General features: G+C 43.1%; 1 protein-coding gene across 1 annotated transcript; it reads left to right on the top strand.

Moving 5' to 3' along the window:
- Positions 1–1,081: 1,081 nt before the first annotated feature.
- LOC147358857 (olfactory receptor 5AN1-like) lies at positions 1,082–2,046 on the top strand. The gene has a single exon (XM_086342159.1). It carries the CDS (start codon positions 1,108–1,110, stop codon positions 2,044–2,046), a length of 939 nt encoding a protein of 312 aa, XP_086198285.1. The 5' UTR covers positions 1,082–1,107.
- Positions 2,047–17,330: the final 15,284 nt, after the last annotated feature.

The raw sequence follows: 17,330 nt of genomic DNA, 5'->3' as shown, positions 1-17,330 counted from the left end.
GTTAGCCCTTGGGAGGTGCTCGGTTTCAGTGTAGGTTTGGAAGCGTTTGATGAGCTCCTGTCAATTAAGGTTCCCTGGAGTCAGGAGTTCTCTGGTGTTCTCAGGATTTGGACTTAAGCCTCCTGCTTCTGGTTTTAAGTCTTGTTTTTACAGTAGCCTCAAGACTTCTCCATCTATACAGCACCATTGATAAAACATCTGTGTTGCCACTACGTGTCCACTAGCCCCTCCGCATTTGGGTTCCAGGAAATCAGACGACCGTCGGGTCTCCATCTATGGCACCCTTGGCCTGCCTCCTCCTATCCTGGGGGCTGAACCAGCTCCATAAACAGGGTAATTTTTTATGGGCAAAGAAGAAATTTTTGAAAACCCATATGGATGACCATCATGGGAAGAGGGACTAGTTCAAATTTATCCTGAAATGATGCTGTTTATCCTTTTATTATTATAAAGCAACAGTCACATATATTAAATCATCAGAGGTCTTTAAAATCCCTGTTGTTTTAACCAAAGGTCTCTGCATTATACACAAGCACAGAATTTCAATTGCTTTGGCTGAGATAGAGTGTGCTTTATTTCAAAGTTTCAGTCAATTAAAAAATTATGCCTTTTAATTTTTGAGACCTCTTGAAATAATTTGGTTTCCCTTGGGGCTCAGCTGGTAAATAATCTGCCTGCAATTCTGCAACTGCAGAGACACCAGTTCAATTCCTGGGTTGGGAAGATCTGCTGGAGAAATGATAGGCTACTCAATTCACTCTTCTTGGGCTCCCTGGAGGCTCAGCTGGTAAAGAATCTGCTTGCAATGCGGGAGACCTGGGTTTGATCTATGGGTTGGGAAGACCCCCTGGAGAAGGGAAAGGCTACCCACTCCAGTATTCTGGCCGGGAGAACTCCATGGACTCTGTAGTCCATGGAGCATTGAGAAGGCACTTCTTGACAATTCAAGATGAAAAGCTGCGGTCTCTCCCTAGGACAGTGGAGCATTCCCCTTTTCCAGTGCTCAATGGGGGAAAATACGGTATATATGAGACTTATAATGCTATCATTTCATGAGTAGGCAATGTATTCTCTTGTCTCTTTTCTGATTTTAAGAGCATCAAGCCAATGATTGGAGGAAGAAATATCACAGAGATCACTCATTTTATCCTGTTGGGATTCTCAGATTTTCCCAGAATCATAGTAGTGCTCTTTGTCGTGTTCCTGGTGATATACATTTTGACCCTGACTTGGAACCTGTCACTCCTCATCTTAATAAGAATGGACTCCCACCTCCACACCCCCATGTACTTCTTTCTCAGTAATCTGTCCTTCATGGACATCTGCTATGTGACCTCCACCGCCCCCAAGATGCTCTACGACTTCTTCCAGGAGCGGCAAACTATCACCTTTGTGGCTTGTGCTGTTCAGTACTTTGTATTCTCCACCATGGGGCTGAGTGAGTCTTGCCTCATGACCGCCATGGCTTATGACCGATATGCCGCCATTTGTAACCCACTCCTGTATTCGTCAGTCATGTCGCCCGCTCTCTGCGGTCGGATGGTGCTGGGATCCTACTTGGCTGGACTTTCTGCTTCTATATTCCAATTATGTTTCATGCTCCAGCTCCATTTCTGTGGGCCTAATGTCATCAACCACTTTTTCTGTGACATGCCACAGCTGTTAGTTCTATCCTGTACTGACACGTTCTCTGTACAACTCTTTACTGCTTTATTGACAATGATCTTTGGGGTAATAAATGTTTCCATTATCATGATATCCTATGTCTACATCGTCATTTCCATCATGAAGATCACAACAGGAAGTGGCAGGTCCAAGGCTTTCAACACCTGTGCTTCCCACCTGACAGCAGTCACTCTCTTCTATACCTCAGGTATGTTCGTCTATTTGAGTTCCAGCTCTGGTGGTTCCTCCAGCTTTGACAGATTTGCGTCGGTCTTCTACACTGTGATGATTCCCATGTTGAATCCTTTGATTTACAGTCTGAGAAACAAAGAAATCAAAGATGCCTTGAAGAGGTTGCAAAAGAAGAGAGGGTGTTGCTAAAGTCATAGGTTGAGATTTCTGACAGATTTGTCTTTTTAGAATCATCTTAACCCTCAATAATCAGAGAAGGCAATGGCACCCCACTCTAGTACTCCTGACTGGAAAATTCCATGGACAGAGGAGCCTGGTGTGCTGCAGCCCATGGGGTCCCTAAGAGTTGGACATGACTGAGCGACTTCACTTTCACTTTTCACTTTCATGCATTGGAGAAGGAAATGGCAACCCACTCACTCCAGTGTTCTTGCCTGGAGAATCCCAGGGATGGTGGAGCCTGGTGGGTGCCATCTATGGGGTCACACAAAGTCGGACACGCCTGAAGTGACTTAGCAGCAGCAGCAACCCTCAATAATATTCCTATGAATGGACTATAAAATTCCTAGTGCCTTTGGCAAAGGGGGCTTAGTTTGATATGCAATATGCCAATATGGAGCAACAGCTGACTTGTTGCCACATGAATATGATATCTTCACGTCTTGGAGGTTCATAGTTTTCATCCTACATGAGGAGTGGCCTCAACATTTATTAATATATCTGTAAGTATTTGTGAAACATTAAGGTTTAGAACCTTGCTACTTCTTTTTTGCTTCTGAGAGGGAGCCCTGTTCCATCTCGGGCTTCTGACCCTGAAGGAGAGACCTGACAGAGGCCCCAGGAGTGTGTACACCTTGTCCTTCAAATATTTGGATGTAGCGTAATCCAGACATGGTGCTCACTGATGTCCATTCTGGGCATCTGACAAGAATGAAACGGAACACAGAGGAGAAATGTGTCTTTGGACAGAAACAGGTATACAATTGGCTTGGTTGTGCCTCCTGGGAAGACCAGTCTGAGATAGCTTATGCTTGTTCAAAGCCTCTTTTGGGGCTTAATATCTAATAAAATTTTGATTACATCCTAGTTTCCACCAGCTGTAACCTAAGGAAGGAGGAGGTGATTTGAATCATAAAGAGAAATGGAATGATGCATGTGGTCCCTTCAGTGTCATTTACTCATGACTCTGATGATGTAATTTCTTGCAACTGGTACCCAGTGGGGATTTCTGATGGGAGATGATATTCAAAATCCATGTCACAGCCAATAGTAATTTCTGCCACTGTGGGACTCAAACTTTTCTTTCTCTTCTGCCCTCCTTAGCCTGGAAAATTACTCTGTTTGACATAGCCAATGGGACTGGATCACCCAATTATTTCTGACCTCAAAAGGATCTATTAAAATTTGATGTGAGGAGACTTATGTGGGAAATTATTGTGATAATAGCACTACTGAATATTCAATATTGCAGGGAGTAAAAACAAATATGGAAAATTGGCATACGTCTCTTCCTCCCGTGTGCGTACAGTGTTTTATCTCCTAGAGATCTATGGCTGCAGGGGTGGTATGTTGGCTGGAGTAGAGTTGATAGTGTTGTTTAATGCTGTTTATTCCCAGGAATCCTCAAGGGCCAGGAGACAAAATAGTGGGATGGGCAGGGTTCCCAATTGTCATCAGTTTCATTGTTGAAGAAAGATAAAAAGCTTTTGGTCATTGTGGTCTGGTTCAAAAGAGAAACAACAGGTATAGCAGCATTCACTATTGATTTGAAACTTGAACAAACTGACATAAACCAGATGTCATTTACATTTACATATTACCCTTGGAGATTCACTGGGCTCTTAATGAATGTTTGGGAGGTCTCATTTTCAACGAGCTGCATGAACTATTCTGTTTAATGAAGGACTGTAAATACAGGTGTATTTTAAGTCTTTGCCAAATCTCCCATGAGTTTACACATGCGTAAGATTTAGAAAGGGAGGATTGTTGAAACTCTGGTGGGTGGGGCTTATCCTATGATAAGGAACATATAATATGAATAAAGGATGTTTTGCCTCCCTTGCAGGTATTTGTGGTTGCTGTTTAGTTGCTAAGACGTGTCTGACTCTTTGAGACCCCATGCACTGCAGCACGCCAGGCTTCCCTGTCCTTCACTATCTCCCAGAGTTTACTCAAACTCATGTTCATTGAGTTGGTGATGCCATCCAACCATGTCATCCTTTGTTGCTCCCTTCTCCTACTGCCCTCAATCTTTCCCAGCATCAGATATATATATATATATATATATATATATATATATATATATATATATATATATATATATGTTTTTCTGAAGCATTGATGTATGAGTCTGTTCTTAAGGGGCCATGATGACTTCCTTAGGAGACAGAACTCTGTTGGATGTTAGTGCATGGAAATGCAACTAATTTCTGTACATCAGATTTATATCCTGTATGTTTACTGAATTTGTTGATTACTTATGCCAGTTTTTTGGGGGGAGTCTTCAAGATTTTTCTCTGGGTGGGATTTTATCATCTGCAGTTAATGACAATTTTACTTTCTCCTTCATCCTTCAGATTAGATTGTTGTAATTCTATGTAGTTACCATTTATCCTGTGTTATACATTTGTATATGTTTTCATGTTACTATTACATTGGCCAAAATGTTCAGTCATGTTTTACTGTAATATCTGGAGTTTTTTCCAACCTCATATAACTATACCAGCTCCACACACTTGCTTCCCCTCGCAACTGATACCTTAAGCTTGTATGTCTTTTTGGTTCTTGCAGCTTACCAGGTTGGCTACTGACAACCTTTCTTTCATTTTGCAGAGTGTGGAAATATAGCTCAAATTGTGCTTTTTCCCTTGTCCCTAGAGCATGGTCCAATTTTCTGAGTGTGTTTATTGTTTACCAAAGTTCATTATCCTGTCACACCTGAGAATGAGCACAATGAGCTGATGCAGTTGGGGAACATGTGTGTTAGAACTTGGGGCATTGAGATCACTTCAGACCAGATGTGAGCATCCTTAGATGAAGTTCTCACAGAGTCATTGTTGGGCTTCCTGCAGGAGTCATGAAAAGAGCAGAAAACAAATCCTTTTAATGATTTTCTTATCTTCCTCTTTCTCTATCTCTTCCGTCCCCCAGTCACGAAGATCCTGCTTTAGGACTTTGGGTGCTGTGACAGAGAAACACATACCTCTATAGAATTCTACAGGCATATAATCACCCTATCTCTCTGCTTCCTGGGAGACACTGTTGCCAGCTAGTTCAGCTCTGTGCTCTGTTGCCTTATTAGATGGGTGGCAAGGTCCTGCTTCTTCCAGTGGATACAAAGTCTTTTTTTTTTTTCCTGCTCCAATGGAGTCAGGGTTCCCCAGTGGCTCAGTGGTAAAGAATCTGCTTTCAATGCAGAAGCTGCAGGAGACCCAGACTCGATCTCTGGGTTGGGAAGATCCCCTGGAGAAGGGCATGGCAACCCACTCTAGTACTCTTGCTTGAAGAATCCCAAGGGCAGGGGAGTCCGGCGGGCTACAGTCCATGGGGTGGCAAAGAGTCAGACAGGACTGAAGTGACTTAGCACATTAGCAGAGTACACACTAGCATACCAATGGAATACTAAAATCTCTCCTTGGGAATGCTGGACTTCTGCAAAGTCTCTCTCATCCATGGATGTTGGACCAACCCAATCATTCTTGCAGTTTTCCCCAATCACAGCCAAGAGGGGTCAGGCCAGTTGGCTGGCTGTTGGTTCTGCAGCCATGCCAAAATCTGTATGCCTATTATCTGATGCACAGGTGGGAAGGACTCCACTCAGGTCTGTTGGCATATAGTGCTGAATCCCACAACTCCCCAAAGGTGCTTTTATTCGCGGATGGTGGTGGTGGTCTAGTCACTAAGTAACTTCTGACTCTTGCGACTCCACAGATGTAGCCCACCCACCAGGTTCCCCTGTCCATGGATTTCCCAGGCAAGGATACTGGAGCAGGTAGCTGTAGCAAGAGGTTGAATCACGCGAAGACACCGGGATTCTTGGCCCCTGGAGGAGAAGTATTCAATCCGGGGCCAGAGACAAGGCTTGATCGCTCAGAGCTTTTGTGTAATCAAGTTTTATTAAAGTATAAAGGAGATAGAGAAAGCTTCTGACATAGGCATCAGAAGGGGACAGGAAGAGTACCTGCTTGCTAGTGTTAACAATGAAGTTATATAATCCAAGGAATGTCTGGATGTTGTAAAGACCTCATCAGATCTACTCCCATAATTTACATTTTAAGATAACAATGTCCTCAGGCAGGATACATCCTTGTAAAGACCAAGTCTACTCCCATAATTTACATTTTTTCAAATTTTATTTAATTTTTAAACTTTACATAATTGTATTAGTTTTTCCAAATATCAAAATGAATCCACCACAGGTATATATGTGTTCCCCATCCTGAACCCTCCTCCCTCCTCCCTCCTCCCTCCTCCCTCCCCATACCATCCCTCTGGGTCGTCCCAGTGCACTAGCCCCAAGCGTCCAGTATCGTGCATCGAACCTGGACTGGCATCTCTTTTCATACATGATATTCTACATGTTTCAATGCCATTCTCCCAAATCTTCCCACCCTCTCCCTCTCCCACAGAGTCCATAAGACTGTTCTATACATCACTGTCTCTTTTGCTGTCTCGTTCACAGGGTTATTGTTACCATCTTTCTAAATTCCATATATATGCGTTAGTATACTGTATTGGTGTTTTTCCTTCTGGCTTACTTCAGTCTGTATAATAGGCTCCAGTTTCATCCACCTCATTAGAACTGATTCAAATGTATTCTTTTTAATGGCTGAGTAATACTCCATTGTGTATATGTACCACAGCTTTCTTATCCATTCATCTGCTGATGGGCATCTAGGTTGCTTCCATGTCCTGGCTATTATAAACAGTGCTGCGATGAACATTGGGGTACACGTGTCTCTTTCCCTTCTGGTTTCCTCAGTGTGTATGCCTAGCAGTGGGATTGCTGGATCATAAGGCAGTTCTATTTCCAGTTTTTAAAGGAATCTCCACAGTGTTCTCCATAGTGGCTGTACTAGTTTGCATTCCCACCAACAGTGTAAGAGGGTTCCCTTTTCTCCACACCCTTTCCAGCATTTACATAATTTACATTTTAAGATAACACTGTCCTCAGGCAGGATACATTATTGTTATATAATCCTAAGGAACGTGGATAAAGAAAAAAAGTTTGTCCTTTCTTCCTCCTTGAGAATTCCAGACCCCTCTCTCCTTGGGGACCCCTAGACTCCTTATCAACCTGCCTAGGAAATGACTCAGTGGTCAGGCTCTCTCGCCCCACGTTATGTAACAGCTGAGCTCCTTTACAGCACTGCGCATGTGATCAGGAGGTACTGGCTTGATCAGGAGCTGCTTTGTGCTGTAGGCATATGCGGGCTCCACCCAAACACACCTGCCGCATTACTTTCGTGTTCCCGCCGTGTCCATTTGGTCAGCTAGAGAGGAGAGAACACAGCATGTCTACTGCTACGGCTGCTGATCAAACAGACGAGAATAACCGTATCTGCAGTTCCTAGGGCACCTCGAGTCTCTTTCCAGCCTCTTAGCTCTCGCCTTGCCTGCCCTGGGTTCAGTGAACAGTGTGGACAGCGAGGACAGCAAGACAACTGGCATCAGGAGCAGGATCAGCGATAGAGTCGCCATTCCCTTCTCTAGGGGATCTTCCTGACCCAGGATCGAACCTGCGCTTCCTGTGTCTCCTGCATTGCAGGCGGATTCTTTACTGCTGAGCCACCAGGGGAGAGATGCTGATTTTCCGTTGTTGAAAAGGGGAATAAAAAGAAGGAATGTCACGACACAATTATGCTGACTCACTGTTGTTTTGTAAGTTTAAAGCTTTAAATACGCTATATTAAAAAAAAAAAAAAAAAGCTGTTGAGACGTTTTCAACAAGATGGCAGATTTTACCCTGGCATCTTTTTTGTTTACATTATTTATTTTTTAATTGAATGATAATTCCTTTACAGAATTTTGCTGTTTTCTGTCAAACCTCAACATGAATCAGCCACAGGTATACATATATCCCTTCCCTCTTGAACCTCCCTCCCATCTCCCGCCCCATCCCACCCCTCTAGGTTGATACAGAGCTGCTGTTTGAGTTCCCTAGAGGCATACAGCAAATTTCCACTGGCTATCTATTTTGCATACGGTAATGTAAGTTTCCATGTTACATTACCCTGGCATTTTGCTCATTACCAATTACATTGCACTGAAATGACTTGCAAATAGTGAATTATCCTTATTACTACTGAAGTGAGAGATAACGAGAGTCCATATGTCAGGAAATTTGAGTAATTTTTGATGTCACTCTACTGATTATATGAGACTAAAGCATCTTATGTGGCAGAAAGTGACGCTTTGTAAATTCTCTCCTGACCTCCTCTGTTTAGAGAGGGCATAGCACTAAGTAGACGTGAGCTGAGGAATAATCAGGAGAACTTCAATAATTAAAAAAAAAAACCAACAAAACAATAACTAATGCTACTCAAACTGAAAAAAAAATTTAAAAAGATGTAGTGTGTGTGTGAGTTCAAGTCACTTCTTAGGAAGGGAAATTTTTAAAAATTATCAGTTGAATAAACAAGAAAGGTAGGGTCTCACTGGGTTAGCAGTGAGCACTGCTGTATAGCAAGGGCTGGAAGGAGTATTTATGGAACCCATGGAATTCACTGGGGCATCTCCTGACATTTCTGGGCCTAGAGATGGGTTAACAGGCAATTGTGGCAACCGAAAGCTACACAGAGCAAGGTAACTCAGGGCTCAGCTTCTTCAGGAATGTAGGGATGGTCTAACCCTCTAGATAAGCAACTTAGACCATCTGAAATAATGGCTAAGAGTGCGGGAAATCTGAAACTGGTTGAGGAGGGATAAGATTAATTATATGGAACCTCAGATCTAGCTGCTGGAGCAAGGAAGGTTACTTGCTTCTTAGCTCTATTGACTGTACCTCCCCTCCTGGGTAGAAGGAATGGCATCTCGTTCCTGCCAAAGTGGAGCCTCCATATTGTACCAGTGGAACTGGACACAGTCAGAGGCTGGGCTGGATGACTCACAAGCTGGAATCAAGATTGCTTGAAGTATCAACAACCTCATGTATGCAGATGATACAACTCCAATGGCAGAAAGCAAAGAGGAACTCAAGAGCTTCTTGAGGGTGAAAGAGGGAGTGAAAAAGCTGGCTTAAAACTCAACATTAAAAAAAACACTAAGATTATGGCCTCCTGTCCCATGACTTCATGGCAAATAGATGAGGAAACAGTGGAAACAGTGACAGATTTATTTTCTTGGGCTTCAAAATCACTGCGGACTGTGACTGCAGCCACAAAATTAAAAGATGCTTGCTCCTTGGAAGAGAGGTTATGACAAACCTAGACAGTGTATTATCACTTTGCTGACAAAGGTCCATAGAGTCAAAGCCATGATTTTTCTAGTAGTCATGTACGAACTTGAGAAATGGATCATAAAGAAGGCTGAACACCAAAGAGTTTGAACTGTGGTGTTGGAGAAGACTCTTGAGAGTCCCTTGGACAGCAAGGAGATCACACCAGTCACTCCTAAAGGAAATCAACACTGAGTATTCACTGGAAGGACTGATGCTGAAGCTCCAATACTTTGGCCACCTGAAGCGAAGAGCAGACTCTTTTCAGACCCTGATGCTGGGAAAGACTGAGGGCAAGAAGAGAATGGAGTCGCAGAGGATGAGATGGTTAGATAACATCACTGACTTAATGGACATGAGTTTGAGCAAATTCTGGGAGACAGTGAAGGACAGGGAAACCTGGTGTGCTGCAGTCCATGGGGTTGCAAAGAGTCAGACATGACTGAGCGACTGAACTACAGGAGGTATGAACAGATATGAGCAGTGAAAGTGAAAGTCGCTCAGTTGTGTCTGATTCGGTGACCCCATGGACTATACCGCCCACAGAATTCTCCAGGCCAGAATACTGGAGTGGGAAGCCATTCCCTTCTCCAGGGGATCTTCCCAACTCAGGGATCAAACCCAGATCTCCCGCATTGCAGGAGGATGAGCAGTGAAATTGTTATCTATTTCAGATACCTCACTTCAGATATGCTGGGATGCACCTATTTCTGTTTTTTGTTTGTTTTTGTTATAGACCCAGTTGTTGATGTTGCAACCAACCTGCAAGGCTTCTAATGCATTTCACCTGGGCGGGGTCTGACTATCTCTTGCCTCATGCTCACTCTCTCTGTGTGTGCGTGCTCAGTCGCTTCAGTCACATCCCAACTCTTTGCAACCCTATGGGAGGTAGCCCGCAGGCTTCTCCATCCATGGGATTCTCCAGGCAAGAATACCAGAGTGGGTTGTCATGCCCTTCTCCAGAGGGTGGCCCCCACCCAGGGACCCAACCCTCCCCTGCCTCCTGTGTCTCTTGCATTGCAGGCAGATTCTTTACCGCTGAGCCACCAGGGAAGCCCTGCTCACTCCCTCTGTTCCACACAAAATATTGACTGTGCCTTTGACCTAGGAGAGAATAAACACCTACTTAATTGCTCTGTCGCCTTGTTCTCTGTTATTAGAACAGGTATGAATACATTCTCCAGCAAGAGTCGTCTTGTCTCATTGCAGTGAACAGTGATAGGGTAAGGAGAGAGAGAAAAATGATAGTTCACATGACAGATGCACAAGCTTAAAACTAGAAGCTACGTTTAAACAATCAGTATAAACCCCTGTGGAATTTACTTACTAGAGAGGAAAATAGAAGCAGAGAAATTCCTTTGAAAATCCACAGAGTAGCAAGTAACAACCAGGAGGAATTTGTAGGACCTGTAAGCATTTCTCACACCTCTCTATAAGTACTTGGAAAGGCAAGCCAGGTAAAGCACTGGACACAGGATGGATATATTTGTGCCTTCTAAATCTGGGTATTAAAATGGATAGGCAATATAACCTCTGGGTTATATTGAGCTTTGGAAATGACTACTTTGTTTTTTTAACTCTTTATATTAGAGTATAGCCAATTAGCAATGTTGTGATAGTTTAGTTGCACACAAAGTGACTCAGGCATACATTTCCCCCCAAACTCCCCTCCCATCCAGGCTTGCATCCATTTTATTGAATTAAGTAACTGAGACACAGCAGATTAAGTAAAAGAATCAAGGTCACAGAGCTTGTAAGTAACTAAGTCAGAATTCAATCCAAGCAGGTCCACCCAGAGACTGAGAACATAATCACCAAAACTACACTGAGTGACTCTTCTGATAAAGCACGCAAATGTTGGATGACCATACAGTTTGGTTTGCCTGGGACAGTGCTGCTTAATGCTTGTTGTCCCTATATGATTATTAATAACTCCTTCTCATGACCAAGGTGATCCAGTTTTGATAATGAATAATAAGATCACCCTGCATTGAGAGCCCCTTTCATATCTCACGACTCTAAAAATCTAGCAAGGAGAATTGGAGCTTGATTCCATAAGGTTGTGAGGTGTCCATGCTAATACGGAGGAACGGAATCAGCTGGGATCATTTCTCGATTTCTTCCTCCACCCAGCACTCTAGAGAATAATTAACTGAGAGTGTTGTTTTTTGTTAATTGCTTCCTCTTTCTTCACCCTGGACCCTAAGGAAACATTTAAGGGAGTCTTGAGCTGGAAGCGCCTCTCTTATAGCAATGGTTAGCAGGAGCCAAGGCTGAAAGCATGAAGCCTAGGGAAGCCCACTTCTCCATCCAGAATCCTCATACTCCATTCATGTCCTCTGATTCCTGAAAGAACTCTGTGCATGTCTGGGCATCTAGAGTGCCATCAAGATACAGGTCCAAGAAAAGGCCACTGTAGCAGCAGCATCTCCTAGGTTCCACCAAGACACACCTGGCAGAAAGTCTACAAGAATATCTGGGTGGGTAACGTCAGAATGGGACCATCTGACATGTTCTGTTTTCCTTCTTGCAACCTCGCTCTCCTATGCACTCAACCCAGAGACTTCGTGTACTCAGGTGCAGTGGGCTGTTTTATTTTCTCACAGTAACCATGCTTCTTCTCCCTTATCCCAATGGGATTATTTGAATTATAACAGAAACTGAGGTGTTTAAGCCTAAGGAAGAGCGTCTGAGGTGGGATATCAGATATTAGCAAGTGGGTGGCGAGAGCAAGGTAGGATAAGATGCCTCTCAAGCTGGGCCAAGGAGTCCCAAGCTGTCACCACCAAATATTCCCAGTCTTCCCCTGTCGAAGATTTTCAGTTAGTAAATACTTTTGGGGGCATAATCATTACGGTTGTTCATTCTTAATGTAAGAACTCCAGTTTTGGAGAGCTTACTGTGTGACCAGCACTCTGTTGGTGGTTTAGTTGCTAAGTCATGTCCGACTCTTGAGACCCCATGGACTGTAGCCCTCCAGGCTCCTCTGTCTATGGGATTCTCCAGGCAAGAATACTGGAGTGGGTTGTCATTTGTTTCTCCAGGGGATCTTCCTGACCTAGGAATCGAACCCGAGTCTCCTGCACTGCAGGCAAATTCTTTACCGACTGCGCTATGAGGGAAGCCCAGCACTCTATTACATGTTTTTAAAAACTAATTTTGTTTGTTTATTGGCAGTGCTGGGTCTTTGTTGCTGTAGGGCTTTCTCTAGTTGTGGTGAGTGGGGGCTACTCTCTAGCTGCCATGTGCGGGCTTCTTGTTGCACTGGCTTGTCTCATGGAATACCGGCTCTAGGGCATGTGGACTTCAGTAGCTGTGGCCTGTGGGCTCAGAAATTGTGGCCGTGGGCTTAGGAGTTGTGGCCCTTGGGCTTGGTAGTTGCAGCTCCCAGGCTCTGGAGCACAGGCTCAATAGTTGAGGTGCAGGGGCTTAGCGTGTAGAATCTTCCTGGACCAGAGATCACACTCATGTTCCCTGCATTGGCCCATGGATTCTTTACCACTGAGTCACCAGGGAAGCCCTATGTAACATACCTAGTAGGTTTTCACAAACACCCTGTGAAGTGATAAATTCTCCCTTACAGATGAAGAAATAGAGCCACAGAGATAAAGTGATTTGCCAAAAATCACGAAGTTGGTAAATGATGGAGCCACATGTACTGTGCTTCTCCCTAATTCCGCTTATATTCATCAGAGAAAGTTGAAACTTTTGCTTAGTCTGAAAGAGGGTAGCCAGAGGGGCTCGAGGGGCTTCCCTGGTGGCTCAGTTGGTAAAGAATCTGCCTGCAATGCAAGAGACCCCAGTTCGATTCCAGGGTTGGAAAGATCTGCTGGGAAAGGGATAGGCTACCCAGTCCAGTATTCTTGTGCTTCCCTTGTGGCTCAGCTGATAAAGAATCTGCTGGCAAGGCAGGAGGCCTGGGTTCAATCCCTGGGTTGGGAAGATTCCTTGTAGAAGGGAAAGGTTACCCACTCCAGTCTTCTGGCCTGGAGAATTCCATGGAGTGTATAGTCCATGGGGGTGCAAAGAGTCAGACAAAATTGAGTGACTTTCACTTTCAGAGGGCTTGCTGTGATTTTATTCCAAAGCAATTTGATGGTGTTATTTTGCATAAATATACAATTTTACCCACCTTTAAAAATATCAAAAATTATTCTTGGCTGCCATATTTGCAGACCTGAGGGATATTAATCATTATAATAGCTGATGTGGGAAATGACTTACTTTAGCTAGAGTTTATACTGGGCCAGTGTGGCTTTTTGACCCACCTCTTCCAATTTTCTTTGTTTATACTTTTAAAATGATCTTGAAACAGAAAACAACTTATAAATTTAATTAAACAGTGCTCTAAAAATGACTAGAAAATTAAGATAGAGACACAAATTTTTATTTATTTACTTCTTTTATTATTTTTTATTAAAGTATAGTTGATTTATAATGTGTTAGCAAAGCAATTCAGCAAAGTGATTCAGTTATACATATAGACATATCCTTTTCCATTATGGTTTATTATGGGATATTGAATATATTCCCTGTGTTGCACAGTAGGGCCTTATTTATCTATTTTTTGTACACAGTAGTTTGTATCTGCTAATTTATCCCCCGCATCCCCCTTTTGGTAACCAGAAGATTGTTTTCTATGTCTATGACTCTGTTTCAGTTTCATAAATGAATTCATTTGAATCACATTTTAGATTCCATATATAGGTGATATCACATGGTATTTGTCCCTGTCTTTCTGACTTAGTGCATTTAGTAGAACAATTGTAGGGAAGGAGACACAAAATTTGCAGGATAGTATGATTTTTAAATTACCAGCCCTGGAGCCAGCCTACCTGAGTGGGTTTCCAAGTCTGCTGCTTAGTAGCAGTGGGGCCCTGCGCAAATTCCTAACTTTGTGTGTCTCATGTTAAAATAGAGTTGTAGTGAGGATTAAATGGGTTAATATGTGTCTTAAGAGAATGACTAGGACAGTAAGTGTTCAACAAGTATTTAATATCATTATCATTAATGCAGACAGAGAGAAAAAGGTAGATATTTAAGATACTGTGCCTCAGAAGGCACAGAGTCTGCCTGCAATACAGGAGACCCAGGTTCAATCCCTGGGTTGGGAAGATCCCCTGGAGAAGGGAATGACAACCCACTCCAGTATTCTTGCCTGGAGGATTCCATGGACAGAGGAGTTCAGCGGGCTACAGACCATGGGATTGCAGTCAGACACAATTGAGCGACTAACACAAACACTACCATTCTAAAAGTTACAGTTGATTTTCTAAGTCTGTCAATATCTGAACTCTTCTTATAATTAAAATAAGCATACCTCATTTGACATTGCCTATTTCAATAAGAATCAACATTTATTTCACACTCTGAAGGCTCTTGTTTCTAACTTCATTTAGAGTCTAGCTAGTTCTTAAAGGGTACAACACACACTCTACCTCAAATATGAGGAATCAGTGAGCTAAATATACCTCATTGTGAGTCTGCATGTAAGTGGGTCAGTTTGTTCTTTGAATTTTCTCAGTATGGGCTTCTCTCCTCTATCTTCCTCTGCCTTTCCCTCCCTTCCTCTGCCCTTCTTTCCTCCCGTCCTCCCTTTCTTCCTTCTCTTTTCCTTCCCTGCGTGCAAGGAAAAATAAAGAGAAAATAGCTGTTAAAGACAGGACACACTTTCTTTGCTAACTTGAGAAAGGTTACAACAGGCCCATCCCATGTCTGACTCTTTGCAACCGTGGCCCACCAGGCTCCTCAGTCCATGGGATTCTCCAGGCAAGAACACCGGAGGGGGTCACCATTTCCTTCTCCAGGAGATCTTCCTGACCCAGGGATCAAACCCAGGTCTCCTGCCTGGAAGGCAGACGCTTTACCCTCTGAGCTACCAGAACGGCCCGTCATAAATCAACCTCCTTGAGAGAAACACCCTCAGATTCCAAGAGCCTATGCTAGTCTCAGGATTTCTGAATCCCCTGGTCCCCGAAGCTGGTTTAGCAAAGGTCAAAAGGACAAGTAGTAGCTGCCCACAGAAACCCTCTGGGTATTTTTCCCACCTTAGCTCCAGCTGTCATCTTAGAGAAAATCAAATTCTGCTTCTCATTCTATAATAGACATTTTCCCCACATATATAATTTCCCCTTAAAATGGAATGATGCTATTTCAGTGTATAAAAGAGCCTCTTAAAATCCTTATTTGTCCCACAAGTGTGATTGCTTTCCAATGTTAACGAAAATCCATCATGGTTTTACATCATTTGAAGATTTATGCACCAATGGACGTAATGATAACATATTATGTGGAAGCATCAGGTTCTTACAAAAGCTGTGGGATTCCTTCAACGAATGTGTGCTCTCGAGTATCTGAGCCACTGGAGGTGCTACAAAAAATAGGTGTAGATTATGGTTTTGCTTTTCTAAGATAGAGCTACAGTCTTCCATTTAAAATGGATAACCAGCGAGGACCTACTGTACCGCTCAGGGAACTCTGCTCAGTGTTACTTGCCATCCTGGATGGGGGGAGGGCTCGGGGAGAATGGATGCACGTATATGCATGGCTGAGTCCCTTTGCTGATCACCTGGAAGTGCCATGACATTGTTAATCCACTATATCTTAATGCAAAGTAAAAAGTTTAAAGTTTGAAAAAAACCCAACAGTTCACTCTCTTATGCACACTGAAGTGTGACTACACATTGAAATCTTTTGTAGAGTTTTAGCAAATACTGATACTTGGCTTCCAGCCCCCGAGATGCTGAATTAATCAGTTTGATCAATGGGGCTTTAGAAAGTGTGCCAGATGGTTCTAATGGGCAGCCACGGTTGAAGCTCTGCTTTAGAGGAATTATTTTCAGTCTGGGAAGACTGAGCTGCAGAAAGACTAGAAAGAAACCTGTGCATGTTAGTCCCTGCCCTGCCTTTTTAATTATAATTTATTATTTGACTCCCGAATAGTTTAGAAATATGTAATTAGTTTCCAATTATGCTATTTCTTATAATTTTACTACTGATTTCAAATTAACCACACTGTAGTCTGAGTCTTATCTGTGTGACCAACCTTTTAAAATTTGCACTTTAAAAGTTTCTCCCAGGGACTTCATTGGCCGTCCAGTGGCTAAGACTCCACGCTCCCAACACAGGGGGCCTGGGTTTGACCCCTGGTCAGGGGACTAGAGCCCACATACTGCAACTTGGACCTGGTGCAGCCAAATAAATAAAAATAAATATTGAAAAAAGTTTCTCACAAACAAACGGATACTTCAAAATGATATTAAGAACATATTACGTATTGACTCTGCTTTGTACACTACTTTATCCACGGCAGTTACTGTACATAAACAGACTTAATTTAACTTCAAGTAAACCTTATGAGATAAGTTCTATTGTAATTATTTTTCTCACTTTCTGATGACATCAATTAAGTAGAAGGAGACCAATCTGTTTGGAGTCATAAAGCTCACAGTTGGCAGAGTCACACTCCAGAACACCTATGTAGTATCTAAGACCGTGTTTTTAGTCACTAAGCTAAACACAGGAGTTATCATCTCATTAATAGTATCCTAAAATTTCCCAAGTATCTTCTAAGAAGGGCTTTCCAAATGTTAGCATATGTTCTTTTGTCTTTGTGATAGGTAGGTGGGTTAATATTGAAAAGTGTAATATCCTCTTTTTAAATTTAATAAAGTTAATTGGAGTATATCTGCTCTACGATGTGGTTTTAGCTTCTGCTGCACAGCGGGTCTCAGCCGTCTGTGTCCATACATCCCTTCCTCCTGAGCCTCCCCACGCGTCTGCTACTGCGCCCCGCTGGGCCATCACAGCGCCAGGCTGAGCTCCCTGGGCTGCCCTCTTGTACATGTGGGAACTCTGGCACACAGAGCAATCAGTTAGGGGCAAAGTTAACCAGCGTTGTTGCTTTTAAAGTTGTTCACTATTTCCCTCGATTCTGTGTTCGGTGTGGGTTGAAGGCAGTTTCTTCCCATGGACATTGGGGTAACAATTGACTTAAAGATTTATCCTTTTCCTACAGATCTGAGGACCCCCCAGGGCG

Source organism: Bos grunniens, chromosome 15 (assembly GCF_055505025.1).
Source record: "Bos grunniens cultivar Pamir isolate PY7600 chromosome 15, Bosgru_T2T1.0, whole genome shotgun sequence".
In the NCBI taxonomy this organism is placed as follows: domain Eukaryota; kingdom Metazoa; phylum Chordata; class Mammalia; order Artiodactyla; family Bovidae; genus Bos; species Bos grunniens.
Note: the sequence above shows the minus strand (reverse complement) of the source record. Positions and strands in the feature narration are given on the sequence as shown.

Coding starts and splice junctions, on each gene's coding strand:
- LOC147358857 (XM_086342159.1), top strand. CDS start 1,108: ATGATTGGAGGAAGAAATATCACAGAGATCACTCATTTTATCCTGTTG.